The sequence below is a fragment of the Vitis vinifera genome, chromosome 10 (assembly GCF_030704535.1).
Source record: "Vitis vinifera cultivar Pinot Noir 40024 chromosome 10, ASM3070453v1".
Taxonomy (NCBI): Eukaryota; Viridiplantae; Streptophyta; class Magnoliopsida; order Vitales; family Vitaceae; genus Vitis; species Vitis vinifera.
Genome location: NC_081814.1, coordinates 3,173,120 through 3,187,233, shown reverse-complemented (window position 1 = coordinate 3,187,233; position 14,114 = coordinate 3,173,120). Strand labels below are relative to the sequence as shown.

General features: G+C 37.3%; 3 protein-coding genes across 3 annotated transcripts; all 3 read right to left on the bottom strand.

The window, feature by feature from the left end:
* Positions 1 to 395: 395 nt before the first annotated feature.
* Positions 396 to 3,807, bottom strand: LOC100243270 (ras-related protein RABB1c). Its single transcript, XM_059740295.1, has 6 exons — positions 3,533 to 3,807; positions 3,202 to 3,341; positions 2,616 to 2,698; positions 1,331 to 1,535; positions 1,129 to 1,197; positions 396 to 685 (listed from the first exon to the last, which is right to left on the bottom strand). The coding sequence occupies exons 1-6, from the start codon at positions 3,576 to 3,578 to the stop codon at positions 593 to 595; spliced, it is 636 nt and encodes a 211-aa protein (XP_059596278.1). The 5' UTR covers positions 3,579 to 3,807; the 3' UTR covers positions 396 to 592.
* A 1,262-nt stretch (positions 3,808 to 5,069) lies between these two features.
* LOC100251454 (probable galactinol--sucrose galactosyltransferase 2) lies at positions 5,070 to 9,854 on the bottom strand. The gene is made up of 14 exons (XM_002269455.5): positions 9,447 to 9,854; positions 9,058 to 9,287; positions 8,618 to 8,708; positions 8,346 to 8,394; positions 8,184 to 8,275; positions 7,998 to 8,105; positions 7,796 to 7,924; positions 7,207 to 7,617; positions 6,821 to 6,962; positions 6,667 to 6,734; positions 6,440 to 6,574; positions 6,123 to 6,337; positions 5,640 to 5,728; positions 5,070 to 5,561 (listed from the first exon to the last, which is right to left on the bottom strand). Exons 1-14 carry the CDS (start codon positions 9,773 to 9,775, stop codon positions 5,280 to 5,282), a joined length of 2,370 nt encoding a protein of 789 aa, XP_002269491.3. The 5' UTR covers positions 9,776 to 9,854; the 3' UTR covers positions 5,070 to 5,279.
* A 339-nt stretch (positions 9,855 to 10,193) lies between these two features.
* Positions 10,194 to 13,854, bottom strand: LOC100853051 (subtilisin-like protease SBT5.4). The gene is made up of 11 exons (XM_059740387.1): positions 13,608 to 13,854; positions 13,416 to 13,525; positions 13,237 to 13,334; positions 12,996 to 13,160; positions 12,696 to 12,804; positions 12,082 to 12,601; positions 11,885 to 11,979; positions 11,556 to 11,801; positions 11,359 to 11,473; positions 11,036 to 11,249; positions 10,194 to 10,900 (listed from the first exon to the last, which is right to left on the bottom strand). The coding sequence occupies exons 1-11, from the start codon at positions 13,689 to 13,691 to the stop codon at positions 10,362 to 10,364; spliced, it is 2,295 nt and encodes a 764-aa protein (XP_059596370.1). The 5' UTR covers positions 13,692 to 13,854; the 3' UTR covers positions 10,194 to 10,361.
* Between the last annotated feature and the right edge of the window lie 260 nt (positions 13,855 to 14,114).

Below are 14,114 nucleotides of genomic sequence, written 5' to 3'. Positions count from 1 at the left end.
ACTTTTTCCATTTAGTCAAAAAACAAACACCACCTTAAATTATAAAAAAAAAAGACCAATCCAATTGCGTTCCAAAGAATTCGAGCTACATCTCCATATGGAGCTTTGGGATCATACTACCCCAGACCAGGCTACAAACGACAGCCATCAGAGATGGGTGCATGGAAGCCTAGGCAGATATTAGATTGCAAGTCTCTGATAGTATCCCACCCTATGTTAGCTAGTTACGCTGCTAATATGCTCACTGACATTCTTGATTCATCCAAGCAAATGACGGGTCCAGAGCAGCAAGCTAGTTAAGCTGCAAGCATGCTCACTGACATTCTTGATTCATCCAAGCAAATGAAGGTTCCGGAGCAGAAATGGACATATCATTTGCCATAGCTAAAACAAAGTGAGAAGAAGAACAGGCAAGCCTTCTATATATACGAATTCAGATATCAGCAAGGATTATACAAATATATTGTCATATGCACAAGACATTCATATCTGCAAAACAAGTTAATATGCAGACAACAGAATAACAGGGGACAGAACTAAAAAAGACATGAGCAAGTAAAGAGAATGCATTTAGCAAGTGGAGTCTCAAATTTCAATTGCAACAGCCTCCAGCTTGAGAAGAAGAGCCATCTCTGCCTCCTGATGGCCCTGGGATTCCACCATATCCAACCTTTATCCCTTGAGACTGCAAAAAAGACCAAAAGTACAACATCAGCAACATCTCACATCTGCAATTAAACAAATAAACATATTTCCATGAAATATGAGTTACTTTATTGTAAAGTCAAATTAAATTTCAATAGATCTATCCAAAAGTTTGCAGATTGGAAAATATAATAAGAATTATTTATTAACAATTCATATAAGCTCAGATGAAAGCATCAAATCCGTGTCAGTTTTTTCTACCATGCTTCATGAAGGTGCACCAAGCAAGAGGACGATAAATTTTGTAAGCATGTCTTAAGAGTGGGAGAGGAATGAAAGAACACAAATTTGTCCTGATAAGGAAAGAGTTGGCAAACACACAAAAAACTCATGTGGGAACCCTGCTTTTTCCAACCCTAAACTCTGGAAAGAATAGTAATGAGAAATTTTGTGAGTTGGCAAACACACAAAAAGAAAGCTAACCTCATTTGACACGTCAAAAACTCCATCCTGAATCTTCTTATATATTGTTGCAGCCGTTTTCACGAATGCCTGCAGAAAACTTCTTGATATTAAAAGATTGACACCAAGAAAGGGAGGAGAAACCAACCTCAATTTTCAAGAATAATTATTGATGATCATTTTTTGTTACAGAATATTTTTGGATAAGAACTATTTTCATCACCTCCTCAACATTCTGAGCAGTTTTTGCAGAGGCCTCCATGAAGATCAACCCGTTCTCCTTTGCGAACTGCTCACCTTCCTCTGTGCTCACAGCCCTTCTGTGAGCAAGATCACACTTATTACCAATGAGCATAATCGACATGTTTGCATTTGCATGCTGTCTTGCATCTTCCAGCCAGCTAGCCAAATGATTGAAAGTTTCTCTCCTGAAGAGTAAAATAATAAAAAATCATTGTTCCTGATACATTACGTCACTAAATGGTGCAAAGATGACACTGCCATAAGTAACCAGTCAGATAATGTCAACGCATAAGAAATTCATGTCTTCTATTTAAATGTAACGACTTGCCCCCTAGCTGGTACACTGTTAATAGGAGTGTACTATATATATAATACTAAGAACGTCTTCGCCTAGCCAATACGGGATATCACAATCAACTTTAGGTACAACACCTTTTTTGTGTCCCATGGTATTTGCATGACCAGGCAGATAGAGATCCCTTGTAGGACCAGATAGAATCTCGCACTGGAATCAAAGATTTAGTTCTAATACAATTTGTAACCACCTACTTACTCCTATGTAAATATTGTTCGTTTTGAACCTCTTATGACTTGAAAATGTGTCTATATAACTAAAAAAAGTCCAATACATATATTGTGTTCAAAATTTCTTCTCCTAACTGATGTGAGATATTAAATTAAACAAAGTATGAAATTAACTCATAGCCCAAGTCAAGCAGGACTTGCAGTTTGTAGCATTATTGGTAAGTGCCTTTTGATGCCTTTCCCACTAAATTGAAGAGTTACAGGGTGTTGTACCTCATCTGTGGTCAAAATTCCATTGACTATACTAATTTCACTAAGACCAAGAATTCTTTTTGATAGGTACTAAGATTAAATACAAATAAGGAGACTCCTCAGCAGCCAATTCAAAGATTCCCACATTAAAAACATTTCTGGTCAACTGGAAAGAGTCATTCTTTTTTCTTATTCCTTTTTTTTTTCCCTTTTGCAAATAGGAATTAAAAAAAGTGTTTGTTTAAGATCCTCAAGTGCATTCCCAATTAAGCATAATAAAATTGTCCATAGGATCAAGAAGTCCACAAGGATATATCTTCAATTTTTTCAAATATTATTAAAAAAGCCAATATGCACAATATCTTCATGCATCCATTTTCCAGCACTAATAGGAACTGTATTCTTGTACAAACATAAATTAAACATCTTTTCAAAGCATAGGTTGAAACACCTGCATAGCATGAGATAAATTCAAATAGAAATGATACCTGGTGATATCATAGACTAGCAATGCACCGGCAGCCCCTCTGTAGTAGGACCTTGTAATTGATCTGAATGATTCTTGACCCGCCTGATACATTTCATGGAAAATTTAACATCTAAACTTCTAGCAGAGCCGCTAAAAAATAGATTTTTCCTATGTTATCAGACACTCATGCAATTACGGGAGGACAAATTTCGCCACTATAAATTATCATTACCAGTGTGAGTATGAATCATAGCCCAAGGTTTAGCATGGCAGAAATGACTGTTGCAACAGTGTACAAATTGTTGAAATAGTTATCCATTTAGTTTTTCATCATAAAGTGATATTTCATAGTCAAGAAATTTATACTATTTTTTTTTTTTTCCAATTTCTGATGTAATAGTCTGCAGTCAGTCATTATTGGAATCACATAAAAGGCAGAGATCTACATGCTTCCATGGGGAAAAAAAGAATCAACCCAGGAACTAAATCCACAGTTACTAACAGTTTGAAACTTGAAAGCAGTAAAACAACAAAGATCAAAGAAATTAGGCTAGAATTTAATATCAAGAAGAAAGGCAGAAAAAAAGAGAGAAGAAGAAACAAACAGTATCCCAAATTTGGAGCTTGATGGGTTTGCTGTCAATAGTGATGATCCTGGCCCCAAATTCAACCCCAATGGTTAAGTCGTGGACTGGCTGGAACCGCTTGTCAGTGAACTGAAGAAGAAGACACGATTTCCCAACCCCTGCATAACAACGGATCAAAATAGATATTCAAGTTGGACAAACCAAAATTAGAAAAAAGAAAACATGAATCAAAAAACGGGAAAAGGGGTTTGAGATAGGGTTACAGAAATTGAGAAAAATACAAAAGGAAATCAGTAGGGGCAAGTGGAATGATAATTAAAAAGAAAAAAAAATGAATATGAACACCTACCGGTATCGCCGATTATGATGTACTTGAAGAGATAAGCGTATGACATCCTCAAACCTGAATAAGAAGGAAGAAGAAGAAGAAGAAGAAGAAGAAGAAGAAGAAGAAGAAGAAGAAGAAAGAATCGTTGGTTTGGAGAAGAAAACCAAAGGAAAAATGGCGAGCGTGAGTCTGAGATAACTGAGAAGAAGGGAGGCTGCTTCGGTTTTGTTGGCCGCTCGCCCCGTTTTGTTCTTGTTGTTTTATCTTTTTACCATCCTCGTCCTCACGATCAGGATAAAATGCAAATGTAAATTACATGTAACTGAATTTAACTCTGAATATAATTGGAAATAAAATTTCAAAATTAAATAAATATAGAAGATTTTTATTTTAAAATGGGTTATTTAATTAAAAAGATTGTTAAAAACTCAATTTTATAAATCTACCCTTTATCATTTTTTTAACTGTCTTTTTACAAAAATATCATTATTCTTTTCTAATAAAATAATTATTTCTTTTAAAACTATATATAAATATTTGAAATAATTAAGGATATTTATGTCAACAATTATTATTTTTATTTCTTTTAACTAATTATCAAAATTCGAACATGCTATGCTGATACCAAAATTCAAACCATGAAATGAATCTATTAAGACTACTATCACCTTCTTTGGCTAGATCTTTAAAACTTTTCACAATTATAATTCACTCAACTCTTTATTGATAGAGTCTTTATCTTTAAATTTAATATGTTTTAAATTAGTGGGATATTTTTATTTTTTTTTTATTTTTAATGGTTATAAGTATATAAATTATTAATAATTAATTAAATTATTGATATTGTTTATAATATATGTTTATAAAATTGTCAAATCTTAATCTTTTAAGTCAAAATCGCTTAATTTTTACTATATTATTTTTTAATTTTTTAATTTAATCAATATGTTATGAAAATTATTCTCTTTTTATTTTAACTTGATATTTTTTTTTCCTTGTTTTTTATACACTAAAAAAATTTCTTAATAAGAAACGATTAATGCATAGAAGAAAATATAAAATATAAACCTAGATTATAAATATAAAATAAGAAAATGAAAAAAAAAACTTTTTATCTTTTTTAAAATTAGAGAAATATAACTAAAGAAGAGTCAAGTGAAAAATGAAAGAGAGAAAAGATGTAAAATAAGAGCTTTTTCATTATTTTTTAAAAATATTAATTATTAAAATGTATTTTAATATTTTTATTTTAAAAAATAAAAATATTTGTATAATTTTTTTTTTCAAACACCTCCATTCTAAAAATGATCTCATCAACTTAATAATAGTATTTTATGAAGTAAAAAAATCATGCAAGAGTAGATGAAATTCTAAATATTTTTAAATTTATAAAAATAAATTTAATTTTAAAAATTCACCTTTTTTACTTTATTTTCAAGTGAGTATAAAACACACTTTTTCCTAGAATTAAAAACTTACATCAAATTTGTAAATATAAAAAATCTTATTAAACTAAAAAAAAAAAATCACTAAAATATGTGAATTTAAAACCTAAGCAAAATTGCAAGAGGGGGAGTATAGTCATTTTTCAATCATAAACATACAACACTTGCACTTGCATCAATATTCAATACCCATCTCCTTCTCTCCTCCAAAATAGGTGGGTTGTTACATATATGATTAATAACTATATAAATGACTATTTACAAAAATCATACCATACTTGGCTAGATATGAGAGGGTAGGCTTTTTCTCTAGTCATATGGCCTTAATAGGAAACAACAATTTCCCAAAAATTGGTGCCACTTGGGATTGTTATGGTCAAAAGATTATCTTCATCCCTAAATGTGAACGCCTCTTCCTTTGAGTTCACAGAGCAAAGCTTTGGCTTTTCATTGGAGTATGCCCCAAACCGACCTGTCCCTCTTCCCTTGATACTTATTCCACCATTATTAGAAGCATCCAAAGCTTCAACTGTCTCAACTGCTCCACCTGAATTGTACATATCTATTAACCCAATTGCTGCAAAATGGACCTTTCCATGGTAAACCTGCAGAAATAATAACAAAAAAAAAGGGGGTTTAGATCATCTCCTGGAGGTAACAAAGCTGAAGGATTGACCACCAACCTTAATGGGAGATACAGTGAACACATCACACTCCAAGATCTTCAGTTTGACATCAAATGATCCTCTCTTTGGCAATCGGGACAAAGACCCTGAAATTGTACAAAAATGACGTTCAGGACTAATATTATAACCATACACTCCCAACAGTGTAGATATATCTGTTTTGATTTGCTTTGAGCTAAAGGGTTCTCACAATTTATGAGATTACGGGGAGCTCAAACATATATGTATATATAGGTCTAGGAACTCCTTTCCCTATTCAAGTGGGATATCAAAATCACCTCATGCTGACACAACGTCGTTATTGTATCTAATGAGATTATGTGGTCAAATAAACTCTTACAAGTTCAAGATCGACTCTGATAAAATTTGTAATGATTTGTTTCTAATTGTATAGATATTGTTGCTTTGGGTGAGGCTCACAATAAAAAGCGTCTACAATATAACTGTATTCAGTGATATGGTGAAGGAGATGAATTTTACCTGCTTTAAAGGAAAAAACTGCACAATCTCCTGTCCATGGGGTTGGAGCAACTTCTTCGAAGTATTCAATATCTGCAGGAGAGACCTGCCCAGAGAGCTTGGGACTGACATCTTTCTGAACAGGATTGTCCAGACAAGGCCAGCTTCCTGCTCCTTGGCAATTGAAGACTCCTATAACTCCTGTGACTTTGTTCAAGTTCCAAATCTTCAGAAGACTGCAGTTAAAAGGAAACACAGAAAGGTGATGAGCAAAGGAAAAGAAAGAAACAAAAACGGGAAAATCAAACCATATACAGATAAAAGAGTGGGGGAAATACCTCTCTCCATCCATTACTGGGTCATTGAATAAACAATCTCGTGATGGTCTTCCAGGGTATTTGGCTCTCAGCACTGATCCATCAGGGAGTACAAGTCTCCTAAGTATCTCGAAGTCATGCTGCCCCGGTTTGTCACTGTGATCAACCATTGCATATTATAAAGACAGTATTATGAGGTGAGACAGAAAGCAGAAGCTTTTTTGCTTCTATGGATAAAACTAACTTACCTAACATAGACCCCACAACCCCCAACAGCTCGAGCAACTGCATGAAATTCAGCTGCACTGTGAAGGCTCTGAAAGGCATTCAAAAAGGTTAATACAAAATGCCTAGACTAGAAACATGAAGCAGGAAATAATACTCGAGAAGGTCATTTCATACATAGAACATGTCCCAGTCTGGGACTACAACTTCTCCGAGAAATATGCTGTTAAAAGCCACAGCAGCTATGTGCAGTGACTGAGTAGTTGGGATTTTCGGATAGTAATCATCAGATGCCCGCGTAATTGCACTTCTTCTTGCACTATAATATAATGTAAAGCAGAGTTATGGTTTGGCCGGAGAAACATTGGAGGAATACAGTAATCTTTTCAACTAGAAGGCATGACATGTTAAGTGAGCTGATCCCTAAAGAGTAGCTTGCTAAGATAACTGTATAGTTCATTTGATCCTACTGGAAGATGCCTGAAAATTAAGGTGTTTCATGCCCAAGGACATCTGATTTTGAAAGAAGAATTGGCAAGGAGTGGGGGTGAAAAGTTCCTTACTTGTAAAGGGTATCTGTGCTAAGACCCATGCAGCAGATTATGCTATTGTCTTGGAAGTTGGCGGCAATTGACTTCTCAAGAGCTTGTTGGAATTTTCTGGTAAGTGAGACTCTGCCTCCTAAACCTGTTGCCAAAGTTTCCAGTATGTTCTGAACATCAACCTTAACCCCATCCACATCCTGTGACACAAGGTAACTGTGTAGATCATCATAGAATTCAGATGCTTTAGCTGGATCAATTGCTCCAATACCATACTTCTCCATGCAATCCATTGATATGTCCCTCATATTTGCCAGATTCCCTGGTGACTGTATTGGGAATTTTAATTTTGGATTATACTTTCTACCCTCTGGAGCATCTGGATGAAATCCTCCCCAGTACCCCAACAGCGCATGCCATACGTAAACATACCTGAGAATTTGAAGGAAGAAAAGGAAGATGAAACCTCCTAAATTTGGCATCGAAGATGAATATGATGCCGGTGATTGTATACATGGTAAATATGTAGGAGAGTTATGGAAGAATTATTCAGCATTTCCTTATCTCATGTCAAATGGAAAAAAATGCAACAGGGGATCATAGATCATACTTAAGGCCAAAAGTGCTCTTAATATCTGAAACAAAGTCTTTAAGACCACTAGGTGCCTCATTTAGATCTTCATTCGCAGTTTCCCGAAACTTATTATTTTCTTTGATGCTGACTAATCTGGCTCCAAACCTGTAATCAGGAGAAATCAGAAGAGACAGATGTGCTTTCTGAACAAACAAGAAAATGAATGGACAAAACCTACTGTGACCCTTCAATAAATGGCTCTCCTTCTTTCTGAAACTCATTAGTAGTATCTTGCCATCCATCATCTATTATCAAGAACTTTGCTGGAGTCCCACCCTCAGATAGGCTGTGTGTGAGATAGAGGGAGAGCTATTAGAAACTGTGTTGAGAAAGACTTTCAAAAGATAAAAGAGACTACATTTACCTTTTCAGGCCATCTCTAATTCCTTGAGGATTAACCCCATGGTAGAAAGCATCCCATGTGCACCAACCAAACCAATCTAACATTCCAGGCATCTGCATGAGAGCATGGTATTAAATCTGCAGCCAAATAAAATGGCTCTCTAAGTTAAAATGGCTAGCTGACCTGTTTGGTCTCTCGATGTGAAAAGGTTCCAAGATGCTTCTCTAGTGTCCTGCATAGGGGCAGAAGTCCATAGGTGGTTAAATAAACTGTAGATTGGGAACCCATGCAGCAGGCTTGGGAATCATGACAGCATATGCAACTGAAATCCAAGCCTGCTGCAAGAGACCCCACAGTACAATGCGATACTGGAACAGCAATGCAATTCATGCCCCTTGAACAATTTTCTAAAGTTACCAAAACTGGATGAAACTCAAAACTTTGCTCAGACCTACTTCATAGATTGGTTCATCAGATCAAATGGATTGTCCCCACAATTCACAAAAACTGCTTTTAGAGACCGTGACGTGACTATAGCTGGGTCACCTATCATAATAACATGAGAAAGGCCACATGAATTAACTAAGCTGAAGATTAGCTTTAAACAACAAAAGAAAAATGGGTGAGAAAACAGAGCTGCTAATTAGGGTTCCATTCCAATAATTCTGAAGTGAAGCCAGATTTCATGGGTAACGGCTTATTCCTTTCTAGTTTATTGAGGTGATAGAATATCACCCCTCAATGGCTTTGATGTTTCATCTCAGAATTTTAACCAGAGACTGGATATGCAGGGGCTAGGACTATAGTCCATACCAGATTGCAGGGTATTCATCAGAATCAATAAAATAACCGAAAAGATGTGAAACATTTGAAGCTGAATCTAATGAAATCTTACCACTTTCAACGCACAATTCGAGTTCATTTGATTGGTTCCCCTGCAGGCTGCTTCTAAATTCACCATCTAACACCGGCAAGAAAAGGATATAAGAGGCAGGTCCATCAGGTTCTTCCTTTGCTTCCAGAAGTAGCATCTGAGTTTCAATGGGAATGTCCTGTCCAGAATTTCCCATCCGAGGTATCATCCACCAAAGCTTAAATCTGAACAGACATAGCAATCTGATATCCCTGCAACAAGCACAAACATGGACATTGCTTCCGTTACTGTAGATGGATTTCCATTTAATATGATTGGACAGGAGAAAAAGACACATGAGGTTCCTTAATCCAGAGGAAGAAACACCAAAAGAAGTAAGAAAATTGGAGACAGAAGACGGAAATGCATACTGAATAAGTCCAAGCCTAAACACATGTCGAGAATCGGGAAGAGTGGAAGTGGCTCCCACAAAAGCAGACGAATTCGACAATGGGGTGACGACCACGTTGTCCGGCACGCCAGTGAGAGTATCCTTGCCGTTGATACTCAGAACCCCATCTTTAATAACAGGTTTGTTGGTAAGAAACATGGAGGGTGGTCTCCTCCAAGTCTTATGGAGACACACGCAGCCAAAGCCATGCCCATGTGGAGATGTAAAGATAGTGTGCTTTGGAGATAGAAATGAAGAAAAAGGGGCATTAAGTTGCAGAGACCCGAGCGATGGGGGGATCAGCGCCATGGTGATGGTAAAGTCAGGGGTGTGTGTGTCTATTGGTTTTAAGGTTCAAATTCGAAGGGGAGGCCTCACAAGGACTTTTGTGAACTTAGTTGATTCCCAGTTGATAGAAGAGGACTGACTTGGCTGTGAGGATGGGAATTATCATCATTATTGGCCACATTTTTTACTTCTGTCATCATCCTAGTCTTGTTTTTTTGCTGCTTGGACCACTCTGCCACCGCAACCAGAAACAAGGCTTTCCTTTGCTCTCCGATAGCGGCAATGGTATCATAATGTAAATTTCTACATAAGTACAAAGCATTTGCACCATCTATCTATATACAACCTACCATTCAGCATTACTCTGACATCAAACAGAAGATAGCAAACCTTCTTTTAATTTACTTCTTAATTTAAAGGAGTTTCTAGCATTTCCAGTGTTTGATGGTTCCTTGCATATCACTTTATTAACAATTGTTTTGGAGATAAAAATAGTAATGTTATTAACAAATGTAATGAAGACATTCCTTTCTTTCTAATCTAATCAGCCTGCCCTAAACTTGCATTATCCAATTGTTAAAAACCGTTGAGAAAAAAGGTCTCTCTATTAGGCAGCAGCTGCAACAACAATTGGGCTCCTCACATGATGTTTGTCATCTGTCCAGATGAGTTGTCCAAATACATAGTCTTTAGCTTCAGCATTTGTGTTGGCTTTCAGAGTCACCTTAAATTTCTTCTCTTCACCAATTCTTGAAAATTTCAATATACTGGGCTCAACAGTCACTGAAACTCCGGTTGGTTGACTGATGTGAGCTGCATATATGCCTGGAAAACCAACATTCTTCACCCTTCGAGTCAGAGTGACTGAACCTGAGAGGTTGGGAACTGTTATTGAAGGATAGTTGAAATCCAGGATACTGACTGAAGCAGGACATTTGTAAGGATTGTCAGAGAAGGCTTTAAGCATGGTTTGGTTATAGCCAAGGGCACAGAGGAAGTCCAGGTAATCGTTGACAGTTAAGTCATAGACCAAGCCAGGATCTGCTGCTTGGTTTGGTTGCATATGTCCTGCACCATAAGCGAAAGGTGTGGCCTTATCAGAGGAGGAATCCTTCATTGGACTCTTAGTGTTATCGCTTGTGCTAGCTGTAGATGAAGAAAGAGGAATGATTAGAAACAAAAGATTTAGCACAAAAATTAGAGAAAATGTTCAGACCAATTCATCAAATTTTCAGACTAAATATAGCCTGCATCCCCACACTATCAGACTGAGGTTGTAACCTGTTGTCATGATTGCAGATTTAATAGCAGATGGACTCCAATGGGGGTGGATTGTCTTGAGAAGACCAGCAACTCCAGCGACATGTGGGCAAGACATAGATGTACCAGATAATGAGTAAAAGGGAAGTCTGCGCTCGTCAAAGTCCTGTTCTGTAGGACTTTGTGCTTCTGTGAAGGCAGCTATGATATCCACTCCTGGTGCTGTAATATCAGGCTGAACATCAAAGGAAGAAGTAATGAGTCTTGTCGACCAATATATGGATTCTCTGGTACTAGTTTATATCATTTGTTCATTTAACACAAATCAATAATTCATTTCAAACCTTGAGGATCTCTGGAGTGACAGTGTTGGGTCCCCTGGAGGAGAAAGCAGCCATGACTGGAGCAGGTTTTGTGTGGATTTTTCCCTTAGGGGGTGTGATAAGACCCTGTGGATTCCTGTTAAAAAATGCAACTGATAAGAAAACTAATAAAAAGTAGAGGCACTGGTGAGGTATAGGCAGTGTCCAGAGAGATATACTTGGTAGAATTGATGTAGGCCAAGACTGCAAGACCATCTGTATAATTGATATGTGTTGCTGGAAGGAAGTGAGGATCAGCAACAAGAGAATTACCATCGTACTCATCATTGCAAAGAATCATCCCAACTGCGCCAACTCGAGCTGCTTGCAGGCCCTTTTCAACTCTATCAGTTACTCCTCTAAGACAGACCAAGATCTTACCTTTCACCTTCTCAGGATCCAGTGTTCCTTCCAAACAGAGGACACTGCATAAAAGAGGCAGATTACAACAAAGACACCCTTGGTTATGTGTAAGTACGAGAGAGCTTTTGCAGCAGTTCGTTCTTACGAATCAGCAGAAGTAGCATTTGCAGCTGTAGCCTCTGCTCCACTAATTAGTGAATAGAATTTATTTTTTGGTAGTGGTTGAGACAAACTCATTCCCTGGTATTAAAAAGAGATGTATAAGATCTCAACCAATTCAAAAAAACAAATAGGAAGAAAGCTGAGGGAGAAGAGGAAGAAGAACTAGACAAAAAACTGAACCTCAAAAAAGGTCCCATTCTTGAGCTGAACATTTGCTTGAAACTCTCTATCCATGGTGCTTGCTCCAACAGTAAACATCCAGGGTGCAGTATTTGAAACACTTCCCTCACTCGGCCCGGAATTACCCGCTGAAGATACTACAAGAATGTTGTTCTTTACTGCATGGAATGCTCCGATTGCAATGCCATCATCGAAGTAGTCACTAGGATCCCCACCAAGCGACATCGAAACCACATCAACACCATCATGTATGGCCATATCAAAGGCTGCCATGATGTCAGAATCGTAGCAGGATGGCCAGCATACCTTGTAAGCGGCCACCCGGGCATGAGGTGAACCACCTTTGGCAGTTCCTTTGCCCACACCATAAACACTAGCCCCAGGAACAAAGTTCCCAGCCGCTGTAGACAGTGTGTGGGTTCCATGGCCATCATAGTCACGCGCAGAGTTCATGGAGGAGTTGAGAGGCTCTACATTGGCAGAATAGCCTTTATTGAAGTACCTTGCTCCTATGAGCTTCCTGCATATAATTATCAGAAAAACCAAATAAGGTTTAGCAGACTCCTGCTTTCTTTTTGGTGGAGCAAATCTGCTGAATGATAGAATAGACTGACCTGTTGCAGGGGACTCCTTCTCTGGTGTCATTCTCACAGATTCCTTTCCACCTTGCCGGAACCGGTCCATACCATCGATCACTGAAGCTCTTTGATTCAGGCCAAACACCTACAACACCATTACCACATTTTAATAAAAATGGTAGAAGTGGTAAGGATCACTGGATGCTTTGGCAATGAGCCAGCAAAGAATTGACAGCACCCAATATATAAGAGCCCACTCAAACATCTGTATGAACCCATGCAGGATCTTCATGAAAACGGGTAAAATTGTAAAAAAAAGATAAAATTAAGCATTACCAGTGTCAAGATTTGCTATGATTGTATCCATGCCAAATCTGGCCCTTCTCCAGAGCGACCAGGGTCTGGGTACACCATTGTGCTCCATAAGCATAAAATCCCACGAGTGGGTTGTGTGTAATTTTCTCTCTCGGTTTAAGAAAACTGAGACCACACTGGGATCCCCTGAAATGAAAATATGATGAGAGTTTCATTAAAACCGATCAGAAAGAGGACTAGAGGTGAAACCAACATGTCATACTTGCAATTTCAGCAGCATGTTCCTCTTCAAGGATGGCAGCAAAACCATTGATGTGCCTTCGGTACGAGTAAAAGATGGCATCTCTGGCCTTCTCATGGCTGCCAAAAAACAATTCCAACAAACATTGATTTTGCCCAAGGAAAGAGAACTGTGAAAATGTAATACAGAAAATCACATACCTTCCCAAGAATGATGCAAGAAACTGGTGATGACAGTCAGCCACCCGGTCGAAATCAGCCTCAGAAACTTGAAGGCCATGTGAATGGGACCCCAAGTAGACTACATAAGACTATGCCATAGCAGTACCAACGCCAGTGAAAATAATTAGTTCAAAAACACAGTGACAAGCAAAAAAGAAAGCTAAACTTTACCTTGCTTATGGCAGAAGTGGGTGTTTGTAACACAGAGAAAAGAAGGAACAGAACAAGGAAAACTAAATGCCTTGGCAACCACATCTTGCTTTGGACAGTGGTAGTCTCTGGTTTGAAAACAATGTAATTAAGATATGGTAATTTGCTGGAAAAAAAACCCCAAGAGTCCTATTTAAAGACCCGTTATGATTCTTAGAGTACGTTTGACAGTGATTATACAAAATATTTCTAACATTTTTAATACTTAAAAATGAAAATTTTCAAGTGTTATAGACGTTAGAAACACTTCAATCACTATTAAACCACTAATCACTACCAAACGCACTTTTAATTTGTTATCACAAGTAGTCTAGAAAATAGAGTGACTTAGTAAACTAGAAAAGTTGTTGGTTGTTTAAATTTAAAAATCACATTTTCTGGGTATGATATCAGTTATAACTTCACTCTAAAAATCAGGCATCAGTAGGAGAGAAAAGGGTAGTGCACACAACAAACATGAGATTTTTT